A 22,061-nucleotide genomic window follows, 5' to 3' on the forward strand; every position below is an offset into this window, starting at 1 on the left:
AACATTTCTGGAATAACTATGAATACATCACCAATTACAAATGCTGAATTATCACTCTTACCTTGTTTGTAAAACTTCTGATTGCTCCGAATTATCTATAGACATGATGAAAAGGTTAATAAACCACATGAGTGAATACTGGTACATTGGCTCAATGTTGGCTAGATCAGCAATAGAAAAAAACAAGATTGACGAATAGATAGCAATAGGACGATAGCCCATACGAGTAGCATCAATCTTCTTTTCTGTCTCTTCAGCTACAGCTTGTTTTTCAGAAATCTCATTAGCCAGAACTTTGGAAGAAGACAATATCTTGATAGCAGTTTCATCCTCCAAAATATTTCCTTCTGAGGCTGAAAGAACTTCTAAAATCTTGTCTTCTATTTCTTTTAGCTGCCTAAAATAATGTACAAGAGTTTTCACATATGAAAACTACAGCTGTGTTCTGTTAGTTTCTATAAAATAAGACGTGTAGATTCTATTTATAGTATGCAACTTACATAACAAAACCTTTTTTTTCTTATTAAATATTCCCTTAAATTTCTGAAAAATTTATCCACTTTCGGCTAAAAATGGATAGCAAAGGGAGGAAATGGCAAACCACTTTGAATACTGCACATTTCATGACCCATGGGGAAAGATACCCTTTGCCACGTACGATCAGTGCAAATCTAGCACACAATGAAAACATTTCTAAAACACAACCGTTAATATCTAATTACAATTTGTGAGGACAGCAAATCATATGCCAACATCATCGAAGGAATGCATAAAAACAGAGGATGGGATCAAGCATTACATTTTGCAATTACACAACCCGCAATTCAGCTCTTTAACATTTTCTAATAATCCCAGAAACAGGAAACCGTATCAGAAGAAGAAAGGCACAACCAGTAGGAATATGAGTAAGAGCATTCATCCAAATCAGCCTAAAAAACAAACAGAAGACTAAGTTTGGGCTCTCAAAAATAGCAGTCTTGAATTTCCTGTCAAATTAAACAAAAAAAGGTCTCTGAAATGTATTTCCCATGATTGTATTTCCTTAAACTGCAATCTGCTTCTATTCCTAGCAAGGGAGGTTATCTTGATACCTTTTATTCTCAGCCCCTTGAAGGATGAGGGCTTGTTTTTCTTCTTCAAGATCTGGCCTTTCTCTTGCAACTACAATTCCAAGAAGCTGATCCTGCATTCCTTCTGAAGTTATCATGAAGTTCAATAATGTTACCTATTAGAAGAAATACTTTTTGAAAAACAGCACAGTTATGGCCAGATACAATTAAAATGCTTCTCCATTTACAAGATGAGGTTTGTATAATATCATGTAGTATGCTCAACCAAACTTTGAGAGTAAATGAATTGTAGCTGAGGGTTTAAGATTATGTGTTGGAAAGCTAACTCCAGGATTAACCCAGAAAGTTAACAATAAAAGGGATGTGACAAGAACGTACAGAATTTCATTCTGTTCCTCAAAATTACATTGAAACTTTGAATATCAGTGCTTCAAGTGATTGGTCCATATAACGTTAACAAACATTATTGCCTCTGCTGCATACACTTTCTCTCTTTAATGGCCTTGTTCACATGCAATTTGTGGTGTTATTATGACAGGGATATTTGTATCCTAGAATTAGAATAGCATCAGGTTCTCTTTTTCATCAGAAAATAAGCGACTGGAAAAAAAAAATTGTTTAAAAGAATTCCCATCCCATGACATATTTATAATAGATCTGGAAAAAAAAAACACTAGGTAATAGTGACTACAGATTCTCTTTGGGCTTTTTTGGTGGGTACAGATACCATTGACTTGTGTTTCAAAAGAACATTTGCCTTGAACATAGTCATCAGTTAGAATATGGAATACCTGTGACATTAATTTGTCTTGATCTGCTTCTGCCACTAATAATATCTCAAAGTTGTCCAAATATCTGAGGCTTTTTTTCATGAGTTTTGCTTGTAAAGTTAACTTTCTTAAAATACATCACTAATAGCTTTTTGTTATGATAAGCCTCATCTGAAAAAAAATTAGGAGCAGAGATAGCATATCACACTGTTCTTGCACACAGGAATTTTGAGAGGAGGTTCAGTTGTATATGACACTAAGAATCAATAAGATCTTCACAAGCATCATGGCCTATTTCTTCCTCACCTTATTTAACAATTTTAGTAATGGGAAATACAAGATGGACCTAATGTTTCAAAACTTCAAGAGTCTTCTATAGGCTCCATTTCTCTTCTTCAAAGCAAAAGGATAGCTACAAACAGCATCATGAGTTAGCTTTCAATCAGAGCTGCCATGCTCTGAAAGTTTGGCTGGTTCAGACATTGGAACCTCTGAGGTCTAAGAGCAAACTGCTGTCTACATTCTACATTTCTCCTTGGTCCCTGAGGGACAGAATGATATTTTTTATGGACATGAATAAGTCACCTTTCCCTCAGCAGTGCTGAAAATTATCTGATTTTTAGTGTTTTTACTACATTTAATTAATAATGTTAGAAACAGAAAAAAGCTACTCCAAATGGCTAATACCTGCAAATACATATCTATAAAGTGTAAATACATGTGAATCCATGACCTGTGTCTCTTTGCAGGCTTCACTATTTAAGCCATATCAGAATTCAGTACAACCTTTTTCTGTGAAATATGATAACCATATCAATAACCATCTTCCCTGGACTCATTTCATTAACTAGCTCCTGAATAATCCTCGGGACAAATTCACCAATGGATGTTGCAATTAGCTTCAGACCCAGATAATACTTGATAATACTAATACCAAGATATTACTTTTCTGCCTCCTGCTCCCTGTACATGAGTCACCTTAGTCAGCTAGCTCAGCAGTGTGTGGTGTAGCTGGGAGCATACCCAACCATGTCATGAAGCAACCGCTCCTCGTTAGAGCAATTAACAACTTATGTCTGACTGCATGGAACTCAACTAGAGAAGATTCATCTTTAGAAACTTTATATGCTGGGAGGGGCGGGGGGAGACAACTGTATTGACTGTTGATTGGCAACTAGGAGATTTTAATTGTCTGTTAAAGAAAAAACTTTTCCTAGGAAATAACCTTCATATAGCTTTTAAATGTATATGTACTCTAAGAGTAAATCTTTTGGATGTTCTCTTCCTTTCATATTTCATCTTTTATTTTCTGAATGTGCAGCTCATTACCTTCTCTGATAAAAGATCAATGTCTAGATGATTTGATGTGCATTGAAGTGAACAGAAATTATTCCCTTTCATTAATTTTTGTCCATTTTTCCTGCATCAGAACTCCCTCATTGTTGAAACAACATAATAGTTTTAAAAGTTTTGATTTCAAGGCTTTATGTTTCAGTATAACCCATGTTTAACGAAAGTGTAAATTTGCAATACTTTTCTATGAACAGTTCTTCAAAAATAATAATAAATAAAATTGGGAATACATCTCTCAAGCAACTTCAAAATGACTAAAACACCGATTTTATTCTTTAAAGCAGGAAAGCACCTTTTTTTGTCCTAACATAGAAAAATAAGAATAGCTGTAGTTATCAAATATATAAATCTGTAAATATATTTTCTATCTGTTATAAACAAGGCACAATGCCAGGAATTGCTCAGACTCCTGTCCCTAACCATACTACAGATAAAAATCATTAATATGAAAGGCTAATGTAGAGTTTGCATGTGAGGTGACTGTTATATTACGTCCTTGTAAATATTTTTATAATAAAAGGTGAGTAAATAGCATCAGGAGATACAGACTGGGAAAGGTGATAAAATTAATTAATTAAATAAATAAATTCTTGACAGTATGAAATACTGACAGTATTGCAAGGTGAAGTATTAGATATGAGAAATGTCAAAACTTCTAAGATGACAGCAGTCTTCTAGCAGTGTAAAAAAAACCCAGCGTTGGCAGGGGAGGAGGAATAAACAAATGCCAGAAATTCTTCCCTGGTTTTAGCCAAGGAATAATTTTAAAATTAAAACAGAGTTGCACATTCACTTTCAAAATTCTCACCTTAACAGATGTTTCAGGAAGATAATGTGGATTTCTCAGCTTAGTTGTAATATAAAAGCGGAATTCAGGAGCATACTCAATAGTGGAGTCTCCAAGGCAAATGCATATACTCCCTGACTGCTTAAACGTCTGTTTGAGCAAAAGTGGCTCTAGGATAGGATCAAGTTCTTCTCCAACATTCTCCAGTAGCACTTCAAAATAATATAAGAATTAGTAGGACTTTCTTGGCATTTATACTACCGATTGACTGTTCTTTGCAATACATATGTATAATGTGTATTTACAGTGTGCAAACAATGAAAATATTAAACTAGCAATATCTAGAGATAAGGTTAATGTTTCTTAGAGTATTCAGCTGATTGAAAAATTAACCAAAGAAATGTACCCTAATTTCTTTTTCCAATATTATATCAATTTGCAAAAAAAGCAACTAAAATGCTATCACTATTACTGCCGCCAATAGCATAGAACAGCAGTTTAAGGTTACCATTTTTAAAAAAGGGAAATAACAACAAATTAAATTCCATGTGGCACAGAAATAATTTTGGGTAACTAAGTCTGCTTCAGTTTTCACTGTAAGCATATGAGATTGTCAAAATCAAGAAAGAAATAATGGAGAATAAACAATCCATTTCTTTACTTGTAGTCCCATTAGCCATTGAAAAATAGCTGGAGTTGTAACTATGTGTTTCATTAATTTATTTCTATTTGAGGGTAGTAAGACTACTTGCAATAAAGATACTACAGAGAATACAAGAGTCATTAATGATCACAGCCTAGCAATCTAGCATTTATACTCTTGAAAAGCCAAATAAAAGCAACATTATGTTTTAGAAATAAAATTATTGTAACATGAAAACAAAGAAATGGCAAAATCTCATAAAGGAATTAAAAGATACAAATTAAACTGAGTATTATAATTATATTGTGTTAAGAAGTATCTTATAACCTGAGGTAAGGACTTCAGTTACTATAGTACTAATTTGATTCAAAACGAGAAAAAAATTTCTCTGTTTTCCTTAACTATGAGAACATTTGATACTCACTGGAGTTTCATTTTTTAGCTAATTGTGCCCCCTCTAGGTTCTTCTGTAATTTACACTTTCATGAGTCTTTAACCTACCAGGACTGCCAAACTGAATGCAATTTTCCAGTGTTGTAACAAATTGAGGGTCGCTGAGTTTGATTATATGCAAACTATTGGCTTTTTCCATGTTCTTTATCCATTTATTTGCTTGACCCTGAGGATCTATCATCAGAGGCCATCTTCTTGCATTACTGAAGGGAAAAATATGAACTTTCAAAATTGAAATATAAGCTCTTCAAAGGTTTACCTCAAAGTACTACTTAAGGCAATTTATTCCCTTTTGTGATGAAACCAAAAGTGCATCAGTATGAAAACGTAGTAGGCACACAGGTACAACCCTTGATGAATTTAACAGGAGACAGATGAATCTTAAAGTTCTTTGTTTACAAAACATAATCTTCCTCTTTCAAAGAAAGTACTTAGAATAAGACTTCTTACTTCCTAAAAAGTTTAATCACATTTAATTTTATAACACTTTCAAAATAAAAAGATCACTCTAAGTTTTGAAATTTTGAACAGTTTTAATACAGTCATATGCATAAGTGAGCATTTTCAAGTGAAAACAGATGGAATTTTCCACTACAGAAACATTTTAGAGTTAGTCTAAAGGGAAATATATAAACAGATTCAAAAGTATCTACCTTTTAGTCCCTAATCCTTAAGCAGCAATGAACACAAAGAACTTCTGGATTTTATTTTTGGCAGACTTAGTAACTACCTCACAGATTTTTTACAGTATTCTCTACCACATGCAGCTACACTACCAAGATATCTAAGACTAGTGACACATTTTAATGGTCAATTACAATTACAGCAATAATCACCTAAATTAGAAATGATCTAAGCAGGCAGAAGTGAGAATTCCAAAATAAATTTAGTCCTAAAAATTTGGATCAGTCAGATCCCAGTTGGTTAGGAGTTACAATATAGTTTACTACTGGAAGGAAAAAAACAGCAATACATTTTTTTTCCAGATTCAGCATAAAAAGAAATCTTTCAGACTAATTCTATAGCCTCTATCATTATTACAAGTTAGCTTATGCACAATGACACTGGCAAATTATTTATCATTAATAATTTTTTTTTTTAAATGGAACCTCTCTCTGTTGAAAAATTCTGATTCACAAATAAAACTTGCAATGTAAACGTGTCTGCATCTTTATTCTTATTTTCCTTAAAAATACTAAGATGAAATGTATGCATTTAAGTAAAAGACAAACTCATTTTTGTCTGATCTTCGAATATACCTTTTCTTAGAAAGACTGATGTTTTATGAAAGGTTTCCATAAATTGTCAACAGACAGTGATAAGCCTTGAATTAGCAAAGGGTACAGAGCAAGCAGTTGTAAATACAGTATAAGTTCTAAAAGACAATGCTCAGACAAACTTAGTTAAATGTAATCTTGCAGGTTTATTGCAGGTTTATTAGGTTCGAAATTGCTGGCAGGCGAAACTGTGTAACACATTATAAACTTTGATCTTCTTTCAAGAGAGTAATTTTAAAACAGATAAAGCACAGTTTAAGAGAGAAAAATCCTTTATTTCCTCTGTTACAATCTCTATTCCACAAACTTATTAAGGACTAAGTGTAGTTGTAAGGCCTGTTTATACATGTGTAAATATAACAACACACAATAACATGCATGTAACCCTTAATCCAAGGGTTCAGCTATCTGTGACTCAGATGCAGTTCTGTGAAGGGTAGCTGTAGGGCTCTGGACTATCATTACTGAAAAAAACATTTTTTCTTAAGCTGCGAGAGACCAGATAAGCAAAACTATGTAAGACAGGAAAACCAAAACAAAGCTGAAAGGGAAGATGGTTGCTTTGGAATTTTCACAAGAAATTATGGAACTTTGGAAAGAAGAAAAAAGCAGAGACTGTTTTTTATTTTTTTGGCAACTGATGTCAGACCTGGCAGCTCAGCAAGATCCAGAACTAGTCCTTTCCAAGAGGCAACAGAGGCCAGCATTTCCCCACCTCAGTGCCAGCCTTCTGGCTAGCACAAACTTATAAAGTGTTCTCAATGCAGTTATGAGCAAACTGATGTTTAGCTCAGTAGTGTTAGTCCTAATTACCATGTGTGTGTATTAGTGAAAAAATAAGTCTGTACTCAAAAATCACAACTGATCCTGCTTGCAGAATCTCTGCACAGTTAAATGTGCCCAAATAGATGTGATCCCTTAGAAGAAGGAATATATATGGAGATAGGGAGCACAAGCACCTTAGGTTCTTTGGACTGAAAATGGAGATTGTGGAAGGAAGACAGCAGAAGCCTAGGAGTGAAAGTTTTGGAAGAGAAATGTACTATGTGTGGCAGTAGCCCGAGATTATACATAGGATGCTACAGAGGTTCCTTCTGCACTATGGGTCACAAATTGGACTTGGGAGTGATCATTCATCAGCTGAAGGAGGATGGTTTTCCTCCCCCTTGTAGAATGATTTAGGAAAATGGGTCATCTGGAAGGGACCCTGTCCAGCCTACCCATGAAGGAAGAAAGCTTTCACAGGTAAAATGCATTGAGAACTTCAGGAAATGCATTTGTAATCCACCAGGACAGTGTGATATCTAAGCAGACATTAAGAAAGTTAAAATGTGGGCTTTGTAAAACTACAAGTGTTTTGAATAATTTGATAAAAACAGATAAGGACAAATTTGGTAACAGAGTAGGTATAGAGAAACAAACAGATGATTTGAAATCTGAACATCTGTCAGATGAGGCAGTAGCATCAGTAGTATTAGAAGACAATTGCACAGTAGGTTAACAGTGTTCACCAACAGATCCCAAGTGTACTGAAAGAACTGCTGAGCTCCCAAATTGCTAGGTAGTTCAGTTGCTTATGAAAACCCAAAGAGAGACCCAAGGGATACATAGCCAGGTGATTTTAAGAGTAAGATGGTACAAGGTGATACAGCAATTGCAAACTGTAAACTGAACACAGTAAACTTACATGTTAAGCACATTCTAAAACAGACAATATTTATGTAATTTGCTTATAATAATTTTGCTTGTTCTTATTTTAAAACAGGAATTTAAGACTTGAGAAAACTTCAGCCAAAACCTACAGTATGTATTTCTTTCCCTAATTACTTCAAAGTTTCATTCACATATTATTTTCAGCATATCCCATTTCAGACTTACTGTGTAACACACATGAAATACTTAAGACTGACTAACTAAAGAGTGGTTCTCTAATAACAGCCAAACACACACAGCTTTCATCAACGATAAAATCCTTCTTCACTGATGGAAATGCATAAGCAGTCACTGTGTACGTTTGCAAATTATCCTTGAATAGCTCTCTAATTCTGCTTTTTTAAAAAATTGTTATTATAAAAAGCTTGAGTTGCGTTTTATATGGTTCCTGGGGTCCTAATATAAAATTCATCTATCCATAAACTCATAACTACAGGCATAATATTTATCATCAATTTGAGGTAGATTCTATCTCACATTTCAAAATTAAAAGCTATCGTTATTTAGTTTTAAAATGCTAATCATCTTTCTATTAGTTCAAAGAGAATTTTGATCAAAGATTTATAAAAGTGAAGTGTTAGGATGTACTGTAGAAGTGTTGAATTCATTAACATTTGTCAACTGTTTAGCCTGAGAGACTGAATTATTAATACAGTAAATACTTTAAAAAAAGCTACACATACAATCATAATCCCAGCGTATATCCTCTAACTTCAATAAGTAGTTTTGCACGCAGAAGTACAATGAATGCCAATTTTTAAAGTCAAATGAAAGTACGTTGAGCTGGTGCATTATTTTTGTCTTATCTGTTTCATTTTGCACTTTGTCACCTATCCAGTTACTGAAGCTGAAGTATTATCCACACATCTATGCTTCCAAAGGTTAACCCTATAATACACAATTTCAGTTATGTGTGAAAACCTAACATTCACTCTACAGTAAAAGAATTATTCATTCACCAGTGCTATACAACATTAGATTCCTCAAACAGTGAGAAGTATGTTCATGTAAACAGTAGCAAAAAATAAAGATTTATATTAGTAAGTTTCTGCAGTAGCATACTGTCAAAAAGATGCATAAAAGTTAGGTACCTGTTTTCATAGACTTGACAACCATTAACCTGGCTATGGAAAAGAATTATAAGAATTATTTATTTGTTATACAGAAGAGAACCAACAGACATGAAGTAAATGGGTAGCAATCACAAACAGAAAAGCAGTTAAAGCAACATTGTTCCATGGACAATTCAGCTTCAGCTGTGCTAAGAACAAAACCTATAAGCTAAGAGTCAGTAGCAATGCCTTAGCAAGCATACTGGACAGAACTGAGAGGTTCTTTGTTCACAGTCATAACAAATACAAGTCCAAATGAAAATCATAAGTGCTTATGCAAGGCAACAATGCTTAGCCTATTGTAAGCCCCCACCCCTGTATTTAGCAATCTGTGAGACACAGATGTGCATGTATTAGAATATCACATAAGAATGCAGAATCATCTTAAAAGTGAAAGGCAAGAATATTAGATTTAGAGTTCATGAGATCTGTATTTTCTTTCTATGAGGAATTTTGAGATTTTGGAATTTGTTTCACTTTTCAAATAAGAATGAGAATATCTTTAAATATGCAGAATTTTCAAAAATGTTTTAGATGAAACAATATATCATTAGATAAAGTCGAAGTATTTTATTTGAATGTAGCTTAAGATAATTATAAAAGGGAAAATTTTTTTAAAAAGGGTATTTCAAAACGAAAAATAAATCCTTCTTTACTTACCAGAACTTTCTTCAACTTGTGATAAGATACTAACCACATTACAAAAGGAAGCTACAATTGCAACTGCCAAGCTTTTAACTATAAAGAATATTTAGTAAATTCCAGCACTCCAAAGATGTAATCAAGTCTCTGCTATGAATTCACATTTTAATTTTTTTTTTAAAAGTTCTTTGAAGACTGGACTGGGTGCAAAGACGACTTTGTGGCACCCCATTCATAATGCATACTAAAAAGTTCCCTATACTAACCCAAAAACCAAAGCTCTCTTAGCTTTTGTCTAGGAATATGCCAGGTTTTTCTGCTCCAGAAGGGATCCTAGGAATGACAAATCTGTATGAAGTATTGACAGTCAGGGGAAGGAGGCCCTAAAGAAAACAGACTACAAATTATCAGTACAGATACACCTTTTCACCTTTCATCCAGTATCTAGAACTATCACATGGATGAGGAAGACCCATATCTAACTCCCAACTGCCTGATGTGATCTGAAAGCACACCTTTCTGAAATCAGAGATTATTGCAGGAAAGGCCTATCTCACCTTTTCCTGTTGAAGCGGTTTAGCAGTACATAGAATAAAAGGCAACAAACAGAGGAAGAAACTGGCAAGAGCCGATTGGGATCATCCCTCTGTAAGAAAGGAGACTAGAAATTCTCTCCATTCTAAATTTTACACCTTCCTCACTGCCTTCAGTAGAAGATATACATGGGCCTTTTTTTGTTGTTTTGTTACTGCGCCCTAGCAGAATAAAGACTCAGCTCATCAGTGTACAAACCAACACTTCCAAAATAATGTCAGGGCTTTACATACTAAACATGCTACAGGCCTGGATATTAAAATCTCCTACCAGTTGGCAACATAAACCAGGAAACTGTTTATAGACAAGTAATCAAGACATTATCTATAGAATTTCCAGTGCCATCTCAGGGAAAAAGTGTGTGACCCTCATAGAAAGATTAGCAAAATAATCTTCAGTAGCTCTGCAGAAACACCGCTTGGTAGCACCTGATGCCAGCATATTTCTTTAAAATTAAAGAACTTTAGCTTTTTAAAGGAGAATTATTTCCATATCTACTGATTATACTACTACAAGAACAGTATTCAAAATTCTGTTCCTGAAGCATTTTAGGATGTCTTAAACTGAATTCAGTGTGCAGCATGTTTGTAAAAAAAAACCAAACAAACGAACAAACAAAAAAACGGTGGGGGGAGATGATATTATAGCAATCCACAGTAGTTATAAAGGAGGGGAATGAATTCACAGATTTAAAAACTTTATAATGTAAAGTTAAAAAGTATGATTAGTATTTCTTATAAATTTAAACATTACAGTAATTTTGTAACTCTGTTAAACTGGATATACAGTAGAAAACTGTCTATAAAAATAATAACTGAAAAGCATGTTGAAAGAAGCTATTTAATGAAAATTATTAATTGTAATTTTTTTTTTTTACTTACGAGATAATGATGCCATTATCAATAGAAAACATGTCAGAAGGTAGTCCAGCAATATTCCAAGCTCTGATTTCCACTGGTTCTCCCAGGGTATTTGTTAATGAAAAATCATCAGAACAAGGAATGTCTTTTGTTTTACATAGCAATGCCCATTCTTTAGTTTGCATCTAGATAAGAAGAAAACAAATATTAACTACAGTTCTGCCTATTCACAAAATTTTCAAACTATTAAAAATGTATTTTTTCAAGCCATTTCCCGTAACAGTTGCTACATACAAGATCGCTATATGTTTGAATGGAAAGAAACTCATGCTTTTGTGTAAAATGTCTAAAAATGTCTCTTAAAATGCCTTTGTATGTGATTTCTAAACATGAAATATAAATTTATTTGGTCAGAGCCTTGGTATGATTTTATTTACCATTTCAGCAGTATTTTTCTATACTATAAAATGAGTGTAGAACAAACACACATACTCTAACTAAAGAAAAAAATAAAAATCTTCATTATTTAACTGTCAGGACACACATAATGAGCACCTGTCAGGACTTAACCAAACTTAGTAACTTAACAATCATTTAGAGTCACTTTTCACTATTCTCTGTATCATCTAACTCACTACAGTTGTGTAAACTATACATGTTTGTATAGTGCATAATAATAATAATGAATACACACACCTTTAAATATGTAAACCAAAAAGCATATTCCACTAGGAAGAATTTTTCCAACGAAGGAAAATACATAGAAATAGCACGTTCATATGAAAGGCACAATCTTGTATGAAAGCTACGTCTAAGGTCAAAGTAGTATGCTGTAGCATTCTAAACCAAAAATTATATGTCAAAGCCTCAAGCAACAATACTCAGAAAGGCAGTGTTAAAGGCAATGGTTTAAGTGCTAGAGACATTCACAGAGGTGGTGAAAAAAGGATTCACCAATTTGCATAAAACAAAGTTGATATTCCAAAAGATATCATAACTTTTTCTCTTATAAAAACTGCAGGGGAAAAAAAAAAAAAAAACATAGCAGCAGGTGAAATGAAGAACTGCACAAAAGTGATTATGCTATCCAACAATTTCTGAAAGAGATACCTAATTAATATGGGTCTGCACAATCATGAGGGTAAGAATAACCAACCAGGAATCCATACCTACTATTGCACAGAGAAAGAAACTATGCAGTCAGAGAGAATGAAATCACACTAAACTTTTCAGATGAAACCACTACGTATTCATTTTTAGTGAATAATCATGCAGATGTCTCTGCCTTTTATGAATATCATCTGTATCTACACTTGTCTGGAACACAGTTCAGCACCCCTTAAGATGTTTCACAAAAAGTACTCCTACCAACCCAGACACAATATAATACACAATGCAGGTTTTAAGCATAAAAGAGAACACTATCTCAAAATTATGTAATTCGGAATTGTAAAAACTGCTGACTATTTATTTACATTATAAATATTCACACCATAAACTCTCACTCTGTAAAGTTTTAAAATAGTAACATCACAACATGGACATCATGAAGAAAACAATAGTTTGAAAGAACAGTACAAAATTTTCTAAAGAAAAATGGACAAAGGGAGTACATTGAAGGAAAAGTGGAAATAAGTATTACATCCAAATTATATGTTCAAATGAGGTACATTGATTTTTTTTCTCTCTTAATTTTTAGAAATTTTTTATACCCTGGACTCGATTTTCAGACATTCAGACATTTCAGACGTTCTTTTCTTCAGCTGAATTCAGTGGCAGGTTCTGGTGTTCAAAAACTTTCAACGTCAGGCTAATTCTGACATCCAAAAATTGTTATATCTAAAATCAGCTGCCATGTCAAAATCTTTTTGCATTCAGAATTTCTGTTTATTTCACTGAGAGTTACAGGCACAAATCTGCTATGTTATTGAGCTACTGTATTTTTTGTCTCTTTTTGTACAGAATTACTCGACTTTCAGAACTTCCTTGACTGTGCTGCTGCTGAAATAGAAGGTAATTCTGGGTTTGTTTTTTTTTTGAAATCAAGGAGAATTTAGCCATTGAATGGAATAGGAGCAACCAGAGCCATGAGGTATAAAATTACTGGCAATTGCTTTAGAGAGGAAAAGCAACCAAAGGACTCCATGCTTTACAAAGCAATAAGTACTTTACAGTAGAATGAAGGAAGAATCTCCCTCAAGAGTCTTACAAACAAAACTCAAAATCCTACAATACAGTTTCAGTTGCAGTTATGAATTCTATTAAAACATAATTTACAAATATAAACTTCATACAGGAAAAATATAAATAAATAAAATTTAGATTATTACAAAACATAGGGACAAAATCACTGTATATATTACTTGTCTGTAGCTGGATGTAAAGGCTCCTAGGTAAGCTACAATTCCTGATGAAATAAGTATATCTCCAGTCAAATTGATGTACTGCCTTCCCAGCTCCAAAGCAGTCTCATGCCAGCGAGTTTTCTCACCCCCAAGGCCACCAATCAATTGTTCTGCTCGCTGCAGTTTTTTGCTGCATAAGTCAACCTCAGAATAAAAAAAAAATGCTGATTAGATTACATGATCACTTTAAAAACATTTTATAAGTATTAAAAGCATTCAAGAATTATTTTCCTGTACAGATGTTTTCTTAAGTAATTTCATCAAATAGAAAGAAAACACCTTCTTCTTATAATGGAAACGTTTAAAGAACAAAAGCAATCTCAGTACCAGCACACTAAAGTCTATTCAGTTACATTTTCATCCAAATAAAGGAAGACGACCAGTACAAAACATACAATTCAAAATAGCTCTGCATGCGATATGGAAAACATTAATAGTCAAGGAAATGATCCACATGCCATAAGAGAAATAAAAACACCTTAAAGAGATCACTGTCTCATAAAAGTAGGTATGTTCTTTTCTGCAAAAAAAAAAAAAAAATCCTTATGAGTACATAATCTGCATTTCTGTTGTTGGTTTTTAACTAAGCCATCTTTCCAGGCATGTTTATAATCTAACAAAAAATATAATTTAACAGGAATTTAATCCAGCTCTGTTAGAATTCTTTACTATCTAGTAGAGACACATTTCAGCCACAGGATAGGAGGAAAATTATGCCAACTCTTACTGCTGTTACAATCCTCTCTCTCTTCCGGTAACCATAGCAGCCGATTTACACCACAGTAACAAACTGCTTGTGTAGTTTATCCCTCCCTTCTACTTCCAATCTATATCAGGATGCAGAAGAAACGCTCAAAAAGCTGAGTTTAACTACAGACAGGAATTAAGACTCCATTTCCATACTATTTTTGTAAAAAAAGCTGAAGATGATATACTGCAAATCTTCAAACAAACAAACAAACAAAAACATCTCCTATATATTGCCTATTTCTGCACACATAAGAGCTATTTAGCAGTCAGGAACACAGTTTACCAAAAACATTCTCAAAATTGCATTAGCATAGAAGGCATAAATAAACTTTCAAAACTTTAAGTGTATTGACTTGCAAGTTAATGGATGAATCAAACTCTTAGTATAATCATTGAAAATTCATCTCCTCACAGGAAAGCAGCTATGAGTGAGGATGCAGGAGAGAGATCAGTTCGTAAATTCCTAACACCTACATTTTCTATTACTTTAAAGCATTTATTCCCCATGCTTTGCCCATTTATAACCTCAAGACCATTACACCAAAATAAAAAGATGGTTATCTAAAAGTACAACTTGTTTGACACATCAGCAGTTAAAAGGAAAAATACCATTTGACAACGAAGCAAATTTTAAATAACTTTTCTGGATATCAGTAAAACAATACTTCATCTTTTGCATCATATACCTGATTTTCTAAATCAGCCTTCTCCTGTTTCTTGGATTCCAGTGTCTGTTGGAGTATAGCCAATTTATCTTGAACCTCCTTCAGGTCTGCTTGTTTCTTTCTTAGACCATCCATAGCAATCTTTAATTTTCCTTCAGCTTGATTCAACTTTAGCTTTTTGGGTGCAACATTTTTTGTCACTCTAAATAAAGTCAAAGAACAAATTAACATACACCCTCATTCCAGGGTTACTATTAAAAAAATTCACATTGGAAAGATGAAGGGAAACCTCAGCAACTCAGTAGCTCATCAATATTCCATTTCATAATTTGACTACACTTGAAGACAATTGGCTTTTACTTCATCACTTATTTCTGTGCTGATACTGACTGATTTATGCAGTTTCTGCATTTTTTTCTGTAGTAACAGGTAAGGATTAAGAGCAAAAAGGGTTATGCTTCCTAACTGTGTGTCCCATTTGATCACAGTTTAGAATCCATTATGGATTTGTGTCATTAGAAACACACAGGTAATCACATATATTAAGTAACACTCACAGACACTGTACACACACATACAGCCAACAGCATACACAAAATAACAGAAAAGAAAAAATTAACAGCTTTTCACATCCAACGATCTATTTTCCAGTTTTGAGGATTTCAGTCTTTTACACAGATACTTGTGTGAGAATATTGGAAGTAACATATAAATGAAAACATATTGTTTATCTTTTCAAAAACAACAAGCAAGAAAATATGCTAGAATGCCCCACGGTCAACTGAAACAGTATTTCACAAGTAATAGCCTCATAATTAATGAATCCCCTCTCCTACTGGTGTAAGTTGCACATCTCCTTTAAAGTCCACCTTTTAAATTAATTTTCTCTTTAACAATTGGTATTTGTAATGTTAACCGTTGTTCTCAAATTGAGAACTCTACCAAATACGCATTTACTAATCTTTTAGTCAAGTAACAAAATATCCTCTCAAATGAGGGCATGTACTACTTACCTTGACTCAACTTTCAAATTGCAAGTTGACCTTAATCGCCCAGTGCTGATTTACTGTTAAATGTGATTTCCAGATGTTTCAAATTAAGAAATATCATAAAAAATAAGCACACTTTTTCAGTGCATCAAATAAAATGTGTAACAAAAAATATCCTTTGGGCTTGATATGACTGTCAGAAACTTCCAAAGACATTTCAATAATGCCTCTATTTTGTGCAACACTCTAAAAGGAAGTTAACTTTATTTGCTAACTGAACATAATGTTGCTCCCATCCCTTCTTAGAAAAATTCAGAACTGAAAATCAGGCTCTACACCTTAACATCAGGTATCTTACATGAATGAATCTTTATGACTGCTTGTTTCCACAAGTTTCCCACTAGAAAGAAGTAATTTCTCATCTCTTTTGTGTTAAAATAACCTGATCTCTTTAATCAAATTTATTTTAACTTTTTTTTTGTTTTTATACATACTTACGTATCATAAAACTCCATGGCTATGACCCATTTGCACAGACCCTCTGCTGCTGTGGAAGCATTTCGAATCTTGTCTGGTACAAACTCAGGATTTGTAAGGTACTGTTTTCTTATGATAGCCATGTAAGCTGGGGGAATATTATCCTTGTCATATTCATGAAGAGACTGAAGAAATCTTATGTCACCCAGAAGTCTCTTAGCAGGACCCCAGAAATCCTCAATTTTTTTTCCAGAACCTGTTGGATCTGGAATCCTATCTGCTTTGATGCCTTTAAGGATGCATATAGCTTCCATTACAAGCTTGACACCAGCAGGAGGACTCTTCATGGACTTAACGACTGTAATATCCTTAAAATAATAATTAAAAAAACACCTTTAGAGCTCCAAACACAGGCAGATTAATTCTTCTGTTACAATAGAAATAATAAACCTTTTTATGTCAAGATAATATTTTTCCATATACATTTGCTATTCTCACACGTGGTAATTTTAAATACACTATGATCTCAAGTTCATAGCACAAGTCTGCGTAGTCCATACACATATATCTCATTTTCTTTTTGCAAAACTTCATTTTTTTCCATTCTTTCTAATCCTTTCTTTAAGGTGCTATGCAGGTTAAACTAACACTGACATCTAAACAAAGATACCTGAAATTTAGTCAACAATGAGTTTAAAGAAGACAAAAAAGTCTTATCTGTAATTCATTTTCAGTCGTACTTTTACTGCTCCTAATTCAGTAGTGAGCATTGCACCTCAGTTATGGAGTTCAGATGTTCCAGCATTATGCTTCTGCCTTTCAGTTCAGGCTCTAACACAATACTTCCAAGCTTACAGGATCACATCAGCAGTGAATTAGTAGATTTAAGATAACATAAGGTAAAAGCAGCCTTCAACCCAGAACTAAAGATCTATGCTCTCCAAGAACAGAAAATAAATCAATCAGTATTCTGGTCAGTTATTAAACTCCCAGAGTGAGCTGAATAAGGGAAGAGGCAGCTAAAAGAAAGAAAACTATGGGGTAAGAAGTACTGACATCATAGAATCGTTTAGGGTGGAAAAGACCTTTAAGATCATTGAGTCCAACTGTTAACCTAGCACTGCCAAGTCCACCACTAAACCATGTCCCTAAGCACCACATCTACACATCTTTTAAATATCTCTAGGGAGGGGGACTCAACCACTTCCCTGGGCAGCCTGGTCCAGTGCCTGACTAACATTTCAGTGAAGAAATTTTTCCTAATATCCAATCTAAACCTCCCTTGGAGCAACCTGAGGCTGTTTCCTCTAGTCCTATCGCTTGTTACTAGGGAGAAGAGACTGACCCCCACCTCACTACAACCTCATTTCAGGGAGCTGTAGAGAGCAATAAGGTCTCCCCTCAGCCTCCTTTTCTCCAGAATAAACAACCCCAGCTCCCTCAGCCGCTCCTCATCAGACTTGTGCTCTAGACCCTTCACCAGCCTCATTGCCCTTCTTTGGACACGCTCCAGCACCTCAATGTCCTTCTTGTAGTGAGGGGCCCAAAACTGAACCCAGTATTCGAGGTGCAGCCTCACCAGTGCTGAGTACAGGGGGATGATCCCTTCCCTAGTCCTGCTGCCCACACTATTTCTGATACAAGCCAGGATGCTGTTGGCCTTCTTGGCCACCTGGGCACACTGCTGGCTCATATTCAGCCAGCTGTCAACCAACACCCCTAGGTCCTTTTCCACTGGGCAGCTTTCCAGCCACTCTTCCCCAAGCCTGTAGCGTTGCATGGGCTTGTTGTGACCCAAGTGCAGGACCTGGCACTTAGCCTTGTTGAACCTCATACAGTTGGCCTTGGCCCATCAATCCAGCCTGTCCAGGTCCCTCTGTAGGGCCTTCCTACCCTCCAGCAGATCAACACTCCCACCCAACTTGGTGTCGTCTGCAAACTTAATGAGGGTGCACTCGATTCCCTTATCCAGATCATTGATAAAGATTTTAAACAGAACTGGCTCCAGTACTGAGCCCCAGGCAACACCACTTGTGACCGGCCACCAACTGGATTTAACTCCATTCACCACAACTCTTTCGGCCCAGCCATCCAGCCAGTTTTTTACCCAGCAAAGAGTACACCCATCCAAGCCATGAGCAGCCAGTTTCTCCAGGAGAATGCTGTGGGAAACGGTGTCAAAGGCTTTACTAAAGTCCAGGTAGACACCATCTACAGCCTTCCCCTCATCCACTGAGCAGGCCATCTTTTTCATAGAAGGCTATCAGGTTAGCCAAGCAGGACCTGCCCTTCATAAACCCATGCTGACTGGGCCCGATCCCCTGGTTGTCCTGTACATGCCATGTGATGGCACTCAAGATGATCTGCTCCATAACCTTCCCCGGTACCGAGGTCAGGCTGACAGGCCTGTAGTTCCCTGGATCCTCCTTCTGGCCCTTCTTGTAGATGGGCGTCACATTTGCTAACTCCCAGTCAACTGGGACCTCCTCGGTTAGCCAGGACTGCTGATGGATGGTTGAAAGTGGCTTGGTGAGCATTTCCGCCAGCTCCCTCAGTAGCCTTGGGTGGATCCCATCTGGCCCCATAGACTTGTGAGTGTCTACGTGGTGTAGCAGGTTGCTAGCCATTTCGCCTTGCATTATGGGGGCTTCATTCTGCTCCCCATCCCCATCTTCCAGCTCAGGGGGCTGGGTACCCCGAGAATCACTGGTCTGGCTATTAAAGATTGAGCCAAAGAAGGCATTAAGTACCTCAGCCTTTTCCTTGTCCTCTGTCACTATGTTTCCCCCCACATCCAATAAAGGATGGAGAGTCTCCTTAGCCCTCCTTTGTTGCTAATGTATTTATAGAAACATTTTTTGTTGTCTTTTACAGCAGTAGCCAGACCCAGCTGGGCTTTGGCCCTTCTAATTTCCTCCCTGCATAACCTCACAACGTCTTTGTAGTCCTCCTGAGTTGCCTGCCCCTTCTTCCAAAGGACGTAAACTCTTTTTATTCCTGAGTTCGAGCCAAAGCTCTCTGTTCTGCCAGGCCGGTGGTCTCCCCAACCGGCTCGTCTTTCAGCACATGGGGATGGCCTGCTCCTGCACATTTAAGATTTCCTTCTTGAAGAATGCCCAACCTTCCTGGACTCTTTTGCCCGTCAGGACTGCCTCCCAAGGCACTCTGTCAACCAGGCTCCTAAAGAGGCCAAAGTCTGTCCTCCGAAAGTCCAAGGTAGCAGTTCTGCTGACCCCCTTCCTTACTTCTCCAAGAATCGAAAACTTTATCATTTCATGATCACTATGCCCAAGTCGGCTTCCAACCGTCACATTACCCAGGCCTTCTCTGTTCGCAAACAAGAGGTCCAGCAGGGCGCCTTCCCTGGTTGGCTCCCTCACCAGCTATGCAGGAAGTTATCTTCCACGCACTCCGGGAACCTCCTAGACTGTTTCCTCTCCGCTGTATTGTATTTCCAGCAGACATCTGATAAGTTGAAGTCCCCCATCAGAACAAGGACTAGCGAACGTGAGACTTCTCCCAACTGCTTATAGAATATTTCGTCTGCCTCTTCATCTTGGTTGGGTGGTCTATAACAGACTCCCACCATGAGATCTGCCTTTTTGGCCTCCCCCCTGATTCTTGCCCATAAACACTTGACCCTATCGTCACCATCATTAAGCTCTAGACAATCAGAACACTCCCTAACATACAGGGCTACCCCACCGCCTCTCCTTCATGGCCTACCCCTTCTGAAGAGTTCATAGCCATCCATTGCAGCACTCCAGTTGTGCAAGTCATCCCACCATGTTTCTGTGATGGCAACTATGTCACAGTTTTCCTGCTGCACAATGGCTTCCAGCTCCTCCTGTTTGTTTCCCATGCTGCGTGCATTGGCATAGATGCACTTCAGTTGAGCTATTGCTCCTGCCACCTTTTTAGGGGGAGAAGCCCTAACTCCTACGTGACCATTCTCAGGCACTTCCATGGCTTCTAACACATCCATAGCCCTTGTGTCTTTGCTGCCGCATGGCTCTCCATTCCGTACCTCCATTGAGATGGCAGACCAAAGGACTTCACTCGCACACTGTCCCTCAAATATTGGTGTGCCACCCCCGGGCTTGTCTCTAGCGAGCCTGGTTTTACCCCTTTTCCCCCTCTCCTACACAGCTTTTTATTGTGTGTGTGCTCATCATGTTATTTAACTATATTTTGAGGAAAAAAACTCAGGTTTTTTTTTTCTTTGGACGTTCCTACTCTAGTGTTTTTTTTTTTCTTCTTGTATTGGAATACTCTCTGCTTGGACACACTAAGCATTGACAGCAGCTGAAGTGTTACTTCATTAGCTTTCAAAGCCTCGTTCTTGTTTTGTTATTCACAAGTATAATGCAACTGCCTTGAAGTGACTAAGTAGCCATCTACTATTTTCACAAAGCATGCCCATGATCTGACAATGCCAGAATCTAAAACTTTTGATACCAAGCAATAGCTGTAGACAACAAACCATCTGCTTTCTACCTAAGAAGGTTTCATTGAAAGTTTTTTAAAATCTTGTTTTCAGCAACAATAGCTGGAGCACATAGTCCATCCTCACTCTTACCATCTGGGAGGCTTCCTTTCATCCCACCATGAGCAAAACATTGTCCAGGCAAAGAAAACCCAAAAATCCATAAAACCAAAGGTTACTGCCTTCACTGTCATACTCTCACAAAGAGTGGTCCCTTAACATGGGGAGACATAGAATTTCAACCTCAATTTCTAGACTCTGAAAGACCGGATATAAAAAGATTAAATGACAGGCTAGCACGTTCTGAATAAGAAAGTAAAAAGCATACATTTTCTAACTTCTGAATTCTTGAGTTAAAATATTTTTATAACTATGAATTTTGAAATGTCTAGAATAATATTTGATCTTGTAGTCCACAAAAATTCAGTGTTACAGCTTTTTCACTAGAAAATACAGAGTAACATTTTGCTTTTTAAAAAGCATTTCAAGAAGTTTTTAAATTATAAAACTATCTAAGTATAATGTAAAATCTGAAAAGGCAGATATTCCATGCTTTGGTATACCTGAATACCTCTCCAGTGCGTAAATATGCATTGTTCGCCATACCTGCGCAGTGAGAGTGTCAAGGGCAGCCAGAGCACTTTCTAAACAAGGCATGGCTTGGGCTAAATCAGCATCACATTCATCTTTGATGGCTTTTGCAGCCATAGCCTGCTCATTTGCCACTGCTTCATCAGCCTTCACAACTTCTTCAGTTTTGGCTACTTCCAAAGATTCTTTTTGAATAACAACCATCATCTCATCAACCTGCTTGCTAGCTTCCCGTAACTGAGGTTGCAGAGCCTCCAGCTCAGATTGCATCAAGGCTACTTGAGATGCAGCAGAGTTCAGTTTCTCCAAGCCAACTTCGTATCTTCTTTTCATTTTCATCACCTTACTGAAAATAAATAGTACTTTATTATAAAGATATTTTATCAGTACTTGATCACTTCATTCATTGGGATCCCTTCCTCAA

General features: G+C 36.3%; 1 protein-coding gene across 1 annotated transcript in view; it reads right to left on the minus strand.

Moving 5' to 3' along the window:
- The window catches only part of DNAH7 (dynein axonemal heavy chain 7), a gene marked incomplete at both ends in the record, with an annotated part of 120,494 nt that overhangs the window by 24,941 nt on the left and 73,492 nt on the right, over window positions 1-22,061 (minus strand). Inside the window, 9 exons of the mRNA XM_082311447.1 lie at window positions 62-397; window positions 1,092-1,225; window positions 4,002-4,192; window positions 5,125-5,279; window positions 11,296-11,459; window positions 13,638-13,823; window positions 15,116-15,296; window positions 16,582-16,928; window positions 21,653-21,983. Of these exons, the coding sequence (XP_082167573.1) occupies window positions 62-397; window positions 1,092-1,225; window positions 4,002-4,192; window positions 5,125-5,279; window positions 11,296-11,459; window positions 13,638-13,823; window positions 15,116-15,296; window positions 16,582-16,928; window positions 21,653-21,983 (2,025 nt within the window). The remainder of the gene's footprint in view (window positions 1-61; window positions 398-1,091; window positions 1,226-4,001; window positions 4,193-5,124; window positions 5,280-11,295; window positions 11,460-13,637; window positions 13,824-15,115; window positions 15,297-16,581; window positions 16,929-21,652; window positions 21,984-22,061) is intronic.

Source organism: Platalea leucorodia (assembly GCF_965183815.1).
Source record: "Platalea leucorodia genome assembly, chromosome: 5".
Classification (NCBI taxonomy): Eukaryota; Metazoa; Chordata; class Aves; order Pelecaniformes; family Threskiornithidae; genus Platalea; species Platalea leucorodia.